This window comes from Microtus oregoni, unplaced genomic scaffold, assembly GCF_018167655.1.
Source record: "Microtus oregoni isolate MIOR12 unplaced genomic scaffold, Mior012 000014F_ref0000157, whole genome shotgun sequence".
Lineage (NCBI taxonomy): Eukaryota > Metazoa > Chordata > Mammalia > Rodentia > Cricetidae > Microtus > Microtus oregoni.
In genome coordinates this window covers 12435348-12450327 of record NW_024543073.1, presented here as the reverse complement: position 1 = coordinate 12450327, position 14980 = coordinate 12435348, and the positions used below count along the sequence as shown (strand labels likewise).

General features: G+C 46.3%; 1 protein-coding gene across 7 annotated transcripts in view; it reads right to left on the bottom strand.

The window, feature by feature from the left end:
- Positions 1–829, bottom strand: part of Mast4 (microtubule associated serine/threonine kinase family member 4) — a 579791-nt gene extending 578962 nt beyond the window's left edge. For all 7 annotated transcript variants that reach the window (XM_041663594.1, XM_041663599.1, XM_041663595.1 and 4 more), the window contains exon 1: positions 237–829. In XM_041663594.1, the coding sequence (XP_041519528.1) occupies positions 237–578 (342 nt within the window). In that variant the 5' untranslated portion in view covers positions 579–829. The remainder of the gene's footprint in view (positions 1–236) is intronic.
- Positions 830–14980: the final 14151 nt, after the last annotated feature.

The window sequence follows — 14980 nt, the reverse complement described above, 5'->3', positions numbered from 1 at the left end:
ATACGAAGGGATTGGCTCTGTGACATTTCCAAAGCACACCGTCGGGTAGCCCATGTAGAAAAGCGCTCGGGGACAACCATATGAAACCAAGGACCCTGACTGTCACTATCCCAGGATGGTTAACTGAATGCCTTTAGTTCCCTCCCCTCTCCAAGACACCTGCGCGTGCAACGGGGTCTGAGGTGTCCCTGCAAGGGGGATCTAGAGGGTTCGGGATGTGGACAGGCAGGGCCCACCTCCTCGTCCTGCTCCTCCTGGGATGCGCTGCTGACCCGGGGTACCGGCAGTACCGCTCCTCCGGGGGGCGGCAGCGGCAGGGCAGGAACTCCACGCTCCAGTGCCACGCGCGCGGGAGCCCACGAGGCGGGCAGCCGGGTTCCCAGGGCGCCGCCCGGCGGCCGCGGCGGCTGAGACCTGCAGGAGAAGCGGCCGGGCTCCCCTTCCTCCGACAGAGTTTCCGAGCCCGAGGACGACTCCTCAGAGGACGCGGCTGCCGCCGGAGGGACTAGGGTTCGGGTGCCGTTGCCGCTGCAACCACGGGGCACCGGCTCAGGCGCCTCGGAAACTTTCTCCCCCATGTTCCTCTCCGGACCAAAGTGCCGCCCGAAGGGTGGCGGGACGCTTGGCACCTCCCGGGGAAGCCCCGGCTGCTCGGCTGCGTCTGGATCGCGCTGAGGCTCCCGTGCTGCGGGGAGCGCTGCCGGCGGCTACATGACCGAGGCAGGGCCGCAGGAGCGCGTCACCAAGTTCACGACCACAGTGGCTCGGCTGCTGCCAGGGAGTCCCGCGCGGAGGGCCATGCCCGCCGCGATCGGCGCTCCGCGCTGCGCCCGAGCCGCCGGGACTGCGGCTTCTCCGGCTAAACCTGCCTCCGGGACGGAGCGGAGGAGACAGGCAGCCCGCGGAGCCAATGGCAGCGCAGGCGCGCCGGTGGGCGGAGGCTACGGATCCGCTGGCCGCGCGGGCGTCAGGTATGGGAGGTGGGGCCAGGCGCGGGCCACCCGATCCCATGGCAGCTCTGGGTAAGCGAGGGAGCCCCACGGCGCGGACCCAGTGGGACGGGCACAGAGCCCGCAGGCTCAACCTGGGTTGGGACTCTGAAGTGGGCGGGGGAGTGGCCGTCCGTCCTTGGGACGCGCGAGAGAGATGGCCTAGTGAGGTCAAATCTTGGAGAACTGGACTTTGTCTCCAAAAAGTGGGATCAGGCAAAACTAAGCAGGAGGAAGCTTCGTGAAGAAACGGAAGCGCACGGCCTGTCACGCGCGCGCTCACACTCCCACCAGTGTGCAAAGAGTGAAGTCTATGATGGAGCGTGGGCTTACGGACGGGGCTGATCTCCACCCTCCTTTCTGGTTAAACTTCTTGCGCCTCAGTTTCCTCAATTGTAAAGGGAAACTTCGACGCCGCTGTTGTCTGGCAATGAGACTAGAGCAAAATAGTCAGCAAAGTGCGTGGCTTGAGCACAAGCCAAGGTCTCCAAAGATGATTTTCTGTATTTCTGCTTAGAAGCTAAAGTTAAGTCAAAGACACGCGCCTGTAGCAGAGGAAGAAAACAGCTGATACCTTGCGTTTAGGACCGAGCTCGGTAAGAACCGGCCCTGGCAGCTGTCTGCGGTTCTGCCGCTGGGTCAAGACACATTCTTTCTGACCGGGTTTCTCTAGCCCTGGATGACAAAACCACGATACGCCGAACCTGGCTTCATTTTCCTCCCTTCTAAGAACAAGGAGAAAAAGCTTCCACCAAAGGCACCAACACAATCGCCTTAACCTTTGCAGGGTCGTGAATTCCTGGGAAGCCAGTCCGGAGTTAGGCAGTGACTAATAAATGATTCCTACTTGCCTTCAGCTCCGGAGCCTTCTGAGCTCCACACTGTGACCTGGGGTATAAATTCAGCCAGCTCCCATTCAGCAGACGTTGATTGAGATGTGTGCCGCTTGGTTGCAGGGGATACAAAGATGAATACGGCAGGTCCCCTGCCCTTGAGGAGCTTGTGGTCGGGGGAGAGATTGATACTGCATAATATCACCCCATTATTCATGTTTAAAAGCTCTGGTAAGTGCTATAGTGTGCCGTGGGAGAAGAGGGGGAGAATTATGGCGAAGCCATAGCGGATCTTCAAGCCCAGGAGTCCTCCAGAATTTTACATTTCTGTCACAACAGGTTTGCCAAGGGTCCTTAAGAAAGGGACTAGAGTTGGAAGCCCCGTTGGCTAATGAGCCCTTTCATGCTAGCGGCTTTGTCCTGAACACTTTGGTACTGTCTCTGAAGGGGAAAGCAGTAGGATGTGACTGACCCTCTGGCTGCAGACAGCTGTCAGAGTGGCATTGTGACACGACGGCATGATCCAAGGGGGTGGGAAAGCCTGCTGAGGTAAAAGGACATTCAAGAGACTTAGCTAAGTGGTGATGGAGAGGCTGAAGAGAGCGCAGTGGGGCGGTCTGGATCCACCTCCTGGGCCTCACAATGACTTCCCTCCTCAGAGTACCGGCCTTTATCTGAGCCCCTATGTGGTTGATTCAGCTCAGGGGACTGAAATACAGATTTAAGCAAGCCATTCACATCAAAGAAGAGGCGGGATTGCCTCTCCGTTCGGGAAGGGGTGCAGCAAGGACATGGTTTGAATCCTAACAGCAAAGACAGGAGGTTCATAGAGCCAGAGCTTCTTCAGGGAATGACCTTGGAGTCCTGGCAGACACTGAATGGGACACATTCTGTTGGTAGCACTTTCGGGATGAAGACACGGGGTCTATAAAGACAAAGAGCTGGTCAAAGGTCACACAGCAAGTGAGCAGTAGCACTGTGGTTGGTACCCTGAGATCTGCTTGGGAAAATGCCACTCAGAACAGACAGTTTTTTAATCAAAAATACACATATGTGCATATTAGACTATAAATAGCCATAGAAAAGGAATGCCTGTTGCCTTGGTTCATTACGCAAAAAAAAAAAAAAAATCCCTTTGGTCACTTTTTTTTTTTTTAACCCACAAACATTCATAAGATCCCGTGCCAGCGGGGTTTTGATCCTACTTAATGTGCTGGTTTTGTGGAAGCCTAGCCAGTTTGGATGTTCACCTTCCTAGATATGGACGGAGGGGGGAGGACCTAGGACTTACCACAGGGCAGGGAACCTGGACTGCTCTGTGGACTGGAGAGGGAGGGGGAGAGGAGTGGGGGGAGGGGTAGAAGGGTGGGAGGAGGGGGAGAAGGGTGGGAGGAGGGGGAGGGAAATGGGAGGCTGGGAGGAGGTGGAAACTTGTTTTTTGTTTATGTTTTTTTTCTTCTTTTCTTAATAAAAAAAATTATTAAAAATAAAAAATAAAAAATAAAAAAAAATAAAAAAAAAAAGATCCCGTGCCAGGCAAGGTTTAAAAGCACTGTAAAAATGCTATTGCACTTAATCCTCACGTTGATCCAGTAAGGTAGCTACACTTTTTTTTTTTGATCTTCTTTCACAAATGTGAAATACTGACATCTAAAACAGTGAAGTTAAACAGTTTGCCTAATGTCACACAGCTAGCAAATGTTAGAGCCAAGATTCAAAATCAAACAGTATTCATGCTCCTGACCTGTGCTATTCAAAGTCAAAAATAGTATTTATTAAATATTTCAAACCCTGATCCTAAATAAATACATCTTACATTGCAAATCACGGCACACATATATACACACAAGTCCAAGTAAGAGTTCACGATTTAATGCCTTTTGGGTAAACAATGCATCCTGAAATTTTTATTATTTTTTTTTCTGATAATAAGCCAGCTAGTTGTGATTTACTAAGTGGAGTTCCCATTCTGTTGTCAAACTTCCAGTTTCAAAGCAAGCTTGGTCATCACACTGACAGTGTCTGCCTAGGAAAAACGATGACTGCCGTTTGGGTTAAGACTTTCCAAAGCAGAGCGGGGCAAACTCAAAGCATGAGTAGAAACAGACGATGGTCAGAAAGAACAGGTCCCTGAAATTACCCCAAGTAAACACATGGGTACATCCCGGGATATGGCTAAACCACCAGTCCCAAGTCAGTTTACAGTCTAAATCCTGCAAATCAACTTTCCTTTCTTAGGAACGTCTAAATCCCTGACCCTGTTTACCCACAAGTGTTTCCTCCAAGAGAATGTTTCAAAAATGTTGGCAAGGTTGGAGACTTGGAGGCCCAAGAGGGAAAGCCCTGGTCCCACCTCCCACCTCTGCATTTTCATTGCAGGTATAAGTCAGGGGAGAAAAAAATGAAGACATAGTTATGACTCCCGTGAGGCAGTAACACGTCTTCAGGTGAAGAACCAGAGCAACCACAGGAGAAGAGGGTCAGAGCAGCCAGCATGCCAGATGTGTGTCCTCAGCAATGAAGCCATGGCCTCTGCACCTGTATGGTCTCTGTCCCTGTTGTGTGGGCAGGATGGGTGAGAATGTCGTCTGACTGGCAGATGAAGGATGTCCTAGCACATGGCATCCCCCGCTTCATTGATTCCCAGCACTGGGGCCTTTCTTCCAAGCATTAGGTTGAGGGCTCAATAAAAACAGAAATCAGTTCTTGTTCTTTTTTTTTTTCTTTAAAATGAGATCATCATAAACTCAGAATGAACCTTTTTTTTTTCCTTTGCAAAACCCAGTTAATACATTCCTAACTACTTAATGCACTGAAGCTGTTAAGTATCAGCTTGTCTTATGAAAGGTGATAGATTATCTACCTTTGCTGGGTTAGTTTTATACGTGCTGTTAATGCTGGGCTTGCCTCCTCCATCGGGGCCGAGATTGTGCAGGACTGAGACAGAGTGAGCACTGACCAGAAGGCGGCTGCTGAGGCATCTGACGACACAGTGCACCACAAACGGGACAGTTTCTGCGCAACCATCCGCAGGTGGGGGTGAGGGAGCCCACATCTCGTCTTTTTTGTTTTGTGTCTGAGGCTCTAAGGAAGGAAGGGTTACAGTACAAAGTCCCAGAAGGAAAGTCGAAGGATTTCAAAATCTTGGTGGACAAGGCCTGGGAGGAAAGGCAACAAGTATTATAGCCATCAGAGTCACTCACCTAGAAAGTGAAAAGGGTGGGAAACCCAGCTCTGTTAGCTAATGAAAACACACCGTTGATGAACCAATAGCCTGTAATCTTATCTAATGCATTTACATGTCTGTTAGAGGTAGAATGTGTGCCAGAGATCACTAGGGAAACAGGGATGCTTGTTCCCACCCAAAGATGTAGGTTTCTGCATCTTCATGGGACTAAGCACTCTCCAGTGAATATGCACTGGGTATCTGAAAGCTGAAGGGATGCTACAGGTGACCCCCATTTGGAAAATCAAAGCTCTTTGGTAAGGGGCAAACTGCATGGGTCCATAGAATCCGGATACATGTGACTAACTGCAGTTGGGTCTTCATGGACCTTGTGTTACTCTCCTGGAGACCAGCCACCTTGGGGTAGCTTAGTGGCTGGACTGGAATATGCACAAGCTAAAAACAGCTGGGAAAACTGAGCTAACGCAGAAAAAAAAAAGCCAAAGACAAGGTCCCCAGAGGGTTGTGTTCAAACAAAGTCCAACATCATGACCTACTTCCCACAGCAGACTCCCACCTTTTGTGTCCGTCTTCTCCAAGATGAATAGCCCCATCTGGGAGTTTTGTTAGGCTTTCAGCATGAAAATGCTCCTTTACTGTCATGCTCCATGTTTCAAAAAGATGTATCCAAGACCCTCTGCCTGCTGGGGCAATAGAAGACAAGGAAAAATCTTCCTATTTTTTGTTCATTGTGGTGGTTTGCTTTCCGAGTCAAACACTGCCATTTTCTATTTTCGCTTCTTAGATCAATCTTGACGTTGCCTACACTGAGTAGCATGAAGACCCCTTTTGGCATGAACACCAGCTAATTGGAAAAGAAATGATGGGGGCAGTGACGTAACAAATTCCTGCTTTCTCAAAGTTGCAAGGCCTTTGCAGATCCACGAGTGATTTTTAAGGTGCTTGCTACTGGATGCTATGCGATCCAGCCCTCTTTGCTTTCAGAAAGCAGAGTCTGCCTAACAACCATGATAGAGAAGCAGAATCTAGTCTCTCACACAAATCTGCAGAGACAGACAAGATCCCCAAGGTATTAAAGACACAGGAGAGTTAGAAAACGGTGCTCAGGTCCATTGGTTCTCACCACAACTGCACATTAGATTCACTGGTACCTTGACCAAATTCTGATGCTGAGTGCCACTCCAGAGATGCTTATCTGGCTTGGGATGTGACTTGAGGATTTAACGAGTTCCCTAAATGGGAAGTGATTGGTGTTGGGTGCTGAGGTAATGGAAATAAAAGGTGAGCCTGGAACAACTCTCGGTATCCAAATTCAAGAACTGCTCAAAGAAAGATGGCATCAGAAGGTGGCAGGTACTAGCCTAAAGGAGGTCTCTGTGGCCAAGGCTGGGAGAATTTGGGATCCAAACAATGATGCTGTTGGATTTTAAACCACAGGACAAAATAAATATTCAGAAGTCCAAAGTCATAAATAATTAATGAACCACAAAGTAACTAGAAGCATGGGATATTGTTCAGTGAGAACTGTTCTTACCTAGTGTGTATGAGACCCTACATTTGATCCCACCCCTATGGTATATGCCTGTAATCCCAGTACTCCACAAGTAGTGGCAGCAAAATTTGTACTTCAAAGTTGTCTTTAGCTATGTGAGGTGGTTTAAAAGAAAATGGCCCCCAAAGGCAATGGCACTATTGGGAGGTGTGACCTTGTTCAAGGAAGTGTGTCACTGTAAGGATGGGCTTTGAGGTCTTTTCCTCAAGTTTCTGTCAGTGTGACTATCAGTCAACTTCCTGTTGCCCACAAGATGTAGGGCTCTCAGCTCCAGTGTCACTTCTGCCTGCGTGTGCCATGCTCCCCTTCATGATCATAATGGACTGAACCTCTGAAACTGTAAGCTCAACTAAATGTTTTCTTTACAAGAGTTGCCACGGTCATGGTGTCTCTTCACAGCAATAAAAATCCTAACTAAGGCACTATACAGCACATTCAAGATAAGCCTAAGGCACACAGTACCTGTATTCTTAAAAGAATAAATAAATAAAAGTAGTATTAAGAGAAACAGAAACTTCTTAAAATAGAATTCCAATAAATTTTACTGGGGAAAAGAGCAATGAGAGAAATAGAAAGAAAATAGCAATAATGTGGCAAGACTCAAAAAACAAGATCTACTAAACTGTTCTGGAAGGAGTTTGAGGACAACAGGATTCACATAGACCCAGTGTTCTGTAGCAAGGTAGTCATCAATACAAAATGAAGGCTAGTGACTTCACAGTGGAGAAAGCCAGCAGACACCAACTTAACCAACTAAATGAGTATTACTAATCATAAGACATGCAAACGCCCAGACCCATTGCTAGGATAGACAAAACCATCTCTCTAGTACACATAACAAATACGCATAGCCTCACTTCATCATGAGAACTGAACACATGACTAACCCAAATGAGGGCATTGCAGAGAAGTACTTCAAAGGTCTCCAGGTCATGGGAGAGAAGAAATGTGTGAAGAACGGTCACACCAACTCAGAAGCTACAAAGAGATGGGAGAACCAGGAACAACAGAAAATGACCGCAGTGGTGAAATTTTAATCAAATACAAGTTTGAGTAAATGATATTGGGACAATTTAATCTCATATTGTTGATATTTGTGGGTATAATTATCTCCTTAGAGGAGGCAGGGTTATGGATATTAGGAACACTACATTTTAAAACTTTGTGTTGAGTGTAAAATTAGTTGAAGATACACATAAGTCAAATGCAATATTCCCTCTGTAGCCCATACCCTCCTTTCAATGGCATTTTCCTGTCTTGTCCTCACCAAGAGGCCTTTCTTGGGGCAGGAATAGTTATAAAAGAAACAGTATCAATGATCCTAGCCAACATCTGTGCAGGAGGATGTGCATGGTAGTTGCCATGGGAACCACACCATTGGAGCAGCGGCATCATGGTAGATGTCTTTGGAAATGGGCTGTAGAACTCTGCTTTCTTTTGTGAGAGTATCTGTGTTACTGTGAGTTTTCATTGCTGTGACAAGTATCTGAGCAAAACCAGTTACAAAGAAAGAGAGTTTACTTTGGCTAAAGTTTCAGGGGTTTCGGTCTATGATTGCCCAGTATCACTGCTGCACTCCTCTGGTGAGGCAAAAGAGCACGCATACAAGAGAGTGTTGCAAAGCAAACTTTGCAGCTCAGGGAAGCTGGGGAGCAGAGAGAAGAGGAGGGAGACCGGAAGAGCACATTTTCCCCAGTGATGTCCTACCTTCCATACTTTTGCCATCTCCTCTCTATTCAAGTTTTAAATCCACCAGCAGCTTGAACCATTTACAATTTCCTGTGACCCCATCACCTCTTTAAAGTCCCACCTCTGAACATTGCACTAGAGACCAAACCTTCCAACATAAGAGCCTTTGGTCGGGAGGTGGTACTGTATCTAAAACATAACAGTGTCCCAAACTATCTTTAAGCAATTTCCTGTATCTGCTTGGGCAGTCATGGCTTTGTGACTCCAGGAGTGAACTATTCTTGGATTTCAAATCTTGACAAGTATCTGTGGGCGATAGTATTCTGTGAACAATAGTATGGGTTCACTCTTCCCAACTCCACCCAGAGAATGTGGCACCCTCAGTTCTTTCTGGGGACCTTCTCTCCAGCTTTGCTTCTGATTCTATCAGACACCAACGGAACTTCCTTCTGTTAGCTAAAGTACTGGGACTGATAAATAAGGGGTCCTAAGAAATATGGGTTTACTGACTCAAGTCCATTGGTTACCTCTCCAGTTGGGAATAAGCTCTGTATAAGCAATTCAAAGTGTATTGCGATGCTAAAATTACAGATACATTGCTGACCTCAGTCCAGGTGCTGATTCTATACAGATATTAGGAAATAGTGCATCAGGTATGAGACAGAATCCTTCTTCCTAGAGATTAAAATATTAAGAAAAACAATCTAACGGCAAAAGAAAGACTTTACTCAGCCCTGAGAGAAGCAGATCCTAGTCCAACATGATGCTGGCATTGTCTGTCTGTCCTCCTACTCCGTGGTGAGAGTTTTCAGGGAAAATTGATAGCGGATCTTACTACCCAGCATCGCATGTGCGCTAAGCCCCAGCTCAACACCTGGCACATGACAGTTCATAAGAAATAGTTGTTGAGTGAATGTATATTATTGCTGCCATGTGACATGGAATAGCTTTACTGAAAATTTATGTGTATCAAAACTGCTAAGTCAATCAATATTAGACTTTCCCACAGCCAGGCAGTGGTGGCGCACACCTTTAATCCCAGCACTCGGTAGGCAGAGGCAGGTGGATCTCTGTAAATTTGAGGCCAGCCTGATCTACAGAACTAGTTCCAGGACAGAAAGGGCTGTTATACAGGGAAACCCTGTCAAGAAAGAAAGAAAGAAAGAAAGAAAGAAAGAAAAGAAAAGAAAAAAATTTCTCGCATATCTAGGTTGGTACAAAGAATCCAGAGTCTTTTAGTAAGGGAAATCTTCTGTTTATTCAGTAAGATAAATGCCAGTTCAACCCACTCTTATGGAAGTTTCCTTTCACGATTTGCCTGCCTCTTGAAACAGCCTTCTAAGTGTGGCTTGCAGGTAGTTAAGAATAGGGTGGGGTCCTTGAGGACCTCTTGAGCCTAAGGCTGTAAGAACTCCCTGCTGGGAACCAAGAAGCCACTCAAGTTGGGCTGTAATGGGCTTATCCCCTCTATTTGTAGAAAGTCTGGAGCTTATGGAAAATCCATCCAGGTATGGGAATATTACAGTGTTGTTTGCTTGTTTGTTTGTTTACACTTAGCCCATCATAAAATCCATGCAGGGGCCTGTGACAAGCAAGAAGAAAAACTGAAATGGCAGAATACTTAGCATCAGGAAAGTCGGGGTCTCTGGAAGAATCAAAGACAGAAGCTCTGGAATAAGTTTGCAGAAACAGGCCCCAGAACCTCAAAGCAGAGCTGGCAAAACAGGGAGAAGCTGCTTTTGATGACTCCAGAACCATGCTGCCTCTCTACCATCTGTGCCTGCAGAATGGGGGCCCTGCACGCCTCCTGCCTCTGCACATAATCCTCTCTCTAGCATGTGCATCTGATTAGCAGAACTAAGTCAGATGACTGCATCCCAGAGGCAAAGGAAACTGAGAAATGTGGGGGGTTCGCATTCTATCTTGGGAAGACAGATTCACACCATGGGGAACCATCACGATGCAAGAGTGTCAAAAGATTTGGCTAACAGGGAAGAACCAGAAGAATTTAGATTTTATAGAACTCCAGTCCTGGATTCATGGTACCTGTCAGCTCCTGGCAGTGTGTCTTTAGCCAGCAGGTAGGTGTAGGCCTGGCATCAGCTCCAGGAGGGCTATTCCCAACAGCTCACTAAGTATCTCATACAGGGAAAGAGTGGTCATATATACTGAACGTTACCTCCATTCCAGACTCTGAGCTAAAATGTTCTGTGTACACTATGTGTTCCTTGATAGCCCCAATTCAAGGATATGGTTCTTGTTTTACAAATAGAGAAACCTGAGCTGGGAAATTACGTAATTTTTCTCAAAGGCGCACAGTAAGTTACGGTTGGGATCTAATGCACATTCTGTGTCAAGCCCATCGTTTTCCTAGTATATTAACTTTTTAAGAAAACAAACAAAACAAAACCAACCCATGGAGCTGTTGCGGTGGTAATGGCTTTAGAGACCATGAAAATATGAAGGCTTGTGGGAGATCACTTACAGCTATCAGATCTCAAGAGAGACAAATGATCCCCAATTTTGGTGAACCACTGTGCTCCCCAAAGTTGTAGCAGTGTCTGGAGCATGGGTACACTCCAAATTAAAGTCTTTCATTGTGCCAAAAAAGCAACCATATAACGTGAGTTCTCTTAACAAAGAATTGTTTGGTATACTTCTGTTAACTACGGGCATGGTGTCATACAGCGGCTCGCTAGACATTTCTCATTCTCTATAGCTCAGACTTTATGTTCATTGAACAGCAACTCCGCCTCCCTCTCCTCCCAGCCTCTGGCAACCAACATATTACTTTGTGCATCTCAGCGTTTAACTGTCCAAGTAAATTTTTTGGTTTTGATCTGAGCACTTATTCTTGTGACACTGTTTTGCAAATTTAAAATTGAGAGTGGGATCTCCGTTTCCTGCGCGGGAACGAACGGGGGTTAATCCTGACGCCAAAGGTTCTTTCTGATGGATGAAGAAGGGCTGAGCAAACAGGGAACATATTTTTCATTTAACTACTGAAGTCCTAGCTGTACATCAGGAAGCCTGGCATCTATTTGCGACTTTGCCACCAGCTCCATTTATCAGGACCTCCATCACCTGTGTGATAGGGGTAATATAAAACCTGCCATCATTTCCTCCATCAGAGTGTTATGAGATTGTTTTGAAAGTACTTTCATTTCCCCAACAGAAAGGCATTATAGATCTATATATATTCCTGTTATGACTTCTTTGGGGGAAAGAAAAGCACTTTGGAGAAGTCTTGGTTCACAACTTCCAGGACTGAGTGATTTCAGAGCCTCACAGGCATCCATGTGTGGGATATTCTTTATGAAGCAAAACTTGTTTCTCTTTTCTCCACTCCTTCTGGATCGTTTCTTCTCTTCTCATTTGTTGTGGTTCTTTTTTTTAAATTCCAGCATAAATAAACCTCTCAGATTGCTTTCCCTAGCGGAAATGTTGCTTTAGATGGGCTTCGTTATTTATGCCTCGATGTCAACATGCATGATACTTTATAGAATTCAAAACAAGATTGCAATTGATTTAAAATAGAAAGATGCAAAGCAGCCCAGGAGGGCCGGCCCCACTCGCTGGTGGAGCCTACCAGGAGAACTTTGTGCCGTTTCATGAACAGAGTTGGTCCTCTGAGTGTGAAATGTCCCCTTCTTTGCCGTCTAGTCCCCCAAGCAATCAGTTTTCTAAATGGCATTTTAGAAAGGTAATGAATATCTGCTAACACTGGATGTCAACTTAATTTCAAAGCTGTGGAGCGGACCATAAATAAAAACAGCAAGTGACTTTCATAGTTCTGCCAGCTCAGACCCACAGAAAGGTGGATTACCAAGAGGCCGAACCAAAGCATCTTGAACAAGGTAAAAAAGAGAATAGGAAGTATTCTACATTTTATTGTTATATTATGTTTTTTCTTAAATGTTTTTAATATAGAAAACTATAAAGAAATTTATAGTTATGGTGATAGCACATATATTGGTCCAACATATGATATGTTTTAAGTAGGTGATAGGAAGGAGAGACAAAGGAATTAGGAAAATAGGTTTTTCAAGTTTCATCCCCCCCCCAAAAAAACTAGAAACAGATTTCCCTTCATGTCATATCCCAACTGTTGGATTCTGAGTGATAAAGCACAACCTTACATAGTATATTGCTTAAATGAAGATTAATTATTCCTATTTCAATCATATGCCTAAGGTAGGAACAGGAGCTTCCTCCCTAGGTGAGGGATTCTTCAGTCCCCATGGGATCACTGAGCTGTTTCTTGCTGCCCTAAGAAAGCAAATCACTCTCCAGCTGTCAAGAGCCCCCGCCAGTCAGCAAGAACCCCCTGCAGTCTGCAAGACACCTCCTATATCCAGCAAGAGCCCTTCCAGACAGCAAGAACCCCCTGCACTCTGCAAGACCCCCCTACAGCCAGCAAGAGCCCCTTACAGACAGCAAGAGCCTCCTACAACCATAAAGAGGCCCCCAGTCTTGCTGGGTTTTTTTCCACAGAATTTTTCCATTCTTTCCTTTTTATATTAAATGCCACCCCCTTTGACTTACGCAGAACCCCAGCTTCTCCAAGATCCCTGTAACAGCCTTATCAATGAGTTCATTGCATATTGTTTAACCTGTCCAGTTTCTGCTGAACCCCCAGGCTAGGTTCTAAAATTAGTTTTGTGACCATGCTCCTGTTCTGTGTGTCAAGAGATACTCACTGCTGGCATGAAAGACCCTAAGCTGGGATGCCAACAGTAGAACACCTCTCTCATGTAGCCAAGGGTGAGTTCTGTCCCTAACACCAAGGAGAAGAAAATGCTGACTTATTAGCCTAGCATGCAAGACCCTGTTGTTTTCCCAGCATGGTATCCCAGCCCACCCTCTGCAAAGGGTATATTCTTGCCAACTGGATTATTCATTGTTTGTGACTCAGATTCTGCTCCAGCCCCATATACCATAAATGTTTATTCAACCAAAATCCTGTTTAGTCAATCTCTCCACCATTAAAATTCAACAGTTATCCAAAGCCCACAAATCTGAAAGAATTTAACCGAAATCCATGTTGTTCAATTCTTTGACATGCCTCACTTTGAAAGGCCTCTTCTTAAGTCTGGGTGGGCTGTGAGGATTTCCTTTCTCCCAGCAGAATGCAGCAGAAGGGCCGTTATGTAAATCCTAAAGTAGTGCCAGCAATGGCCATGTAGCTTCCATCTGCTTTTCTTGGAGGGCTTGTGCTGGGGAAGGTAGGCACCATAGAAGTACAGATACTCTAAGCCTCCCATGCGGCAGAGACCACAGACACCCGGTGGAAAGTCTGGCTCCTCCATAACTCCCAGTAAGGGTGGTGGCGACCCCATCACTTTTCCAAGACCATGCCGCCCTGCCCTTCCTCAGCTCCTGACTCCAGAAAACAAGCAAAAGGGAGAACTGTTTTAACCTACTAGGCTTTAAAGTCATTTCTTATTAGGTGCACTCCATAAATTCTCTCGTTGGCTTCCGAATTGGAGACTGTCTCTCACATCTCTGCATTCCAGTGATTTTTCTCCTTCCTTCTCGCTCCTTCAGAAGACGTCAGCTGAAACATGTAATACATTAAAGTGACAGACACTGTGCTGGATGCCTGGGAGGGCAGCAGGTGTTAAGAACACCAACCCTGTGTCTCTGTTGGTTCTCAGCCGTCATAGCAGAATCCTAGAACTGCATAATCTGTGAAGGAGTTTGTGTGAGTGACATTTCAGCGAAGGAGAGAAGCTCAAGGCTGGGTTGCCACATCCAGTGAGGGTCTTGTGCTAAGTCAACTTGTGACAAGACACAGAAGGGCAAACTGGCATGCGTGGGAGAGAGAAATGGGGGCCTACCAGGAAGAGCTAAGCCATTCTCACAGGAAAAGCGGTCATCTCCAGGGGTTCTGCCTCATTATCCAAACCCCTCCTCAGAGACCCCCACCTCTCAAGACTGTTTGTTATCTTACGTCTCAGACTCTTTTGTCTGCTCTTGGGACCTTTTTCCTCCTCCTGCGTTGCCTTGTCCAGCACTGGTATGAGGATTTGTGTCTCGTCTTATTGCATCTTGTTGGATCATGTTCAGTGGATATCACTGGGAGGCTTTCTCTTTTCTGAAGGGAAATGGAAAAGCAATGGATCCAGGGGAAAGGGGTGGGGGGAACCAGCAGGAGTGGAGGGAGGGAAAGCTACTGTGGGGGATGTATTATATGAGAGAAGAATGAATGAAGGAATGACTGTCACCTTAAGGACCAACACCTACACAGGAATTTTGATGGAAACAAACTATATTCAAACCCTAACACCTATTGTTGAGATCTTTATAGTCCTGCTATAGATGAACAATAACCAAGTCCAGGCAATTGTGGTGCATGATCAATTACATCCAGAACACAGAGCTGAGTACCCATCTTATGACAGACACCTGTGCCATAGTAAAATGAACTGAAAACACCGACTAAGAGAGACTGTAGGAAATCCATGAGGAACCCTCCTGGAGACCACTGACTCTGTGAGTCCCAAGGTCTGGATGGCAGTAGACGAGAGGCTGAGATTTGAAGTCAGTAGAACGTCAGTGATAATGAAACCTATGCCTCTGCCTGAAATACCCAGGGACTAGATCAGGGAAGGCAGTTTTCCTCCATAAGAATGCTAAGGCACATGAAAGGAAGACTGCCCTTCAAATGTGAAGAAGAGCCAGAAAGAAAGAGGAAATCAAAACCTCAAGGTTTCCAGGAACGGGGGAG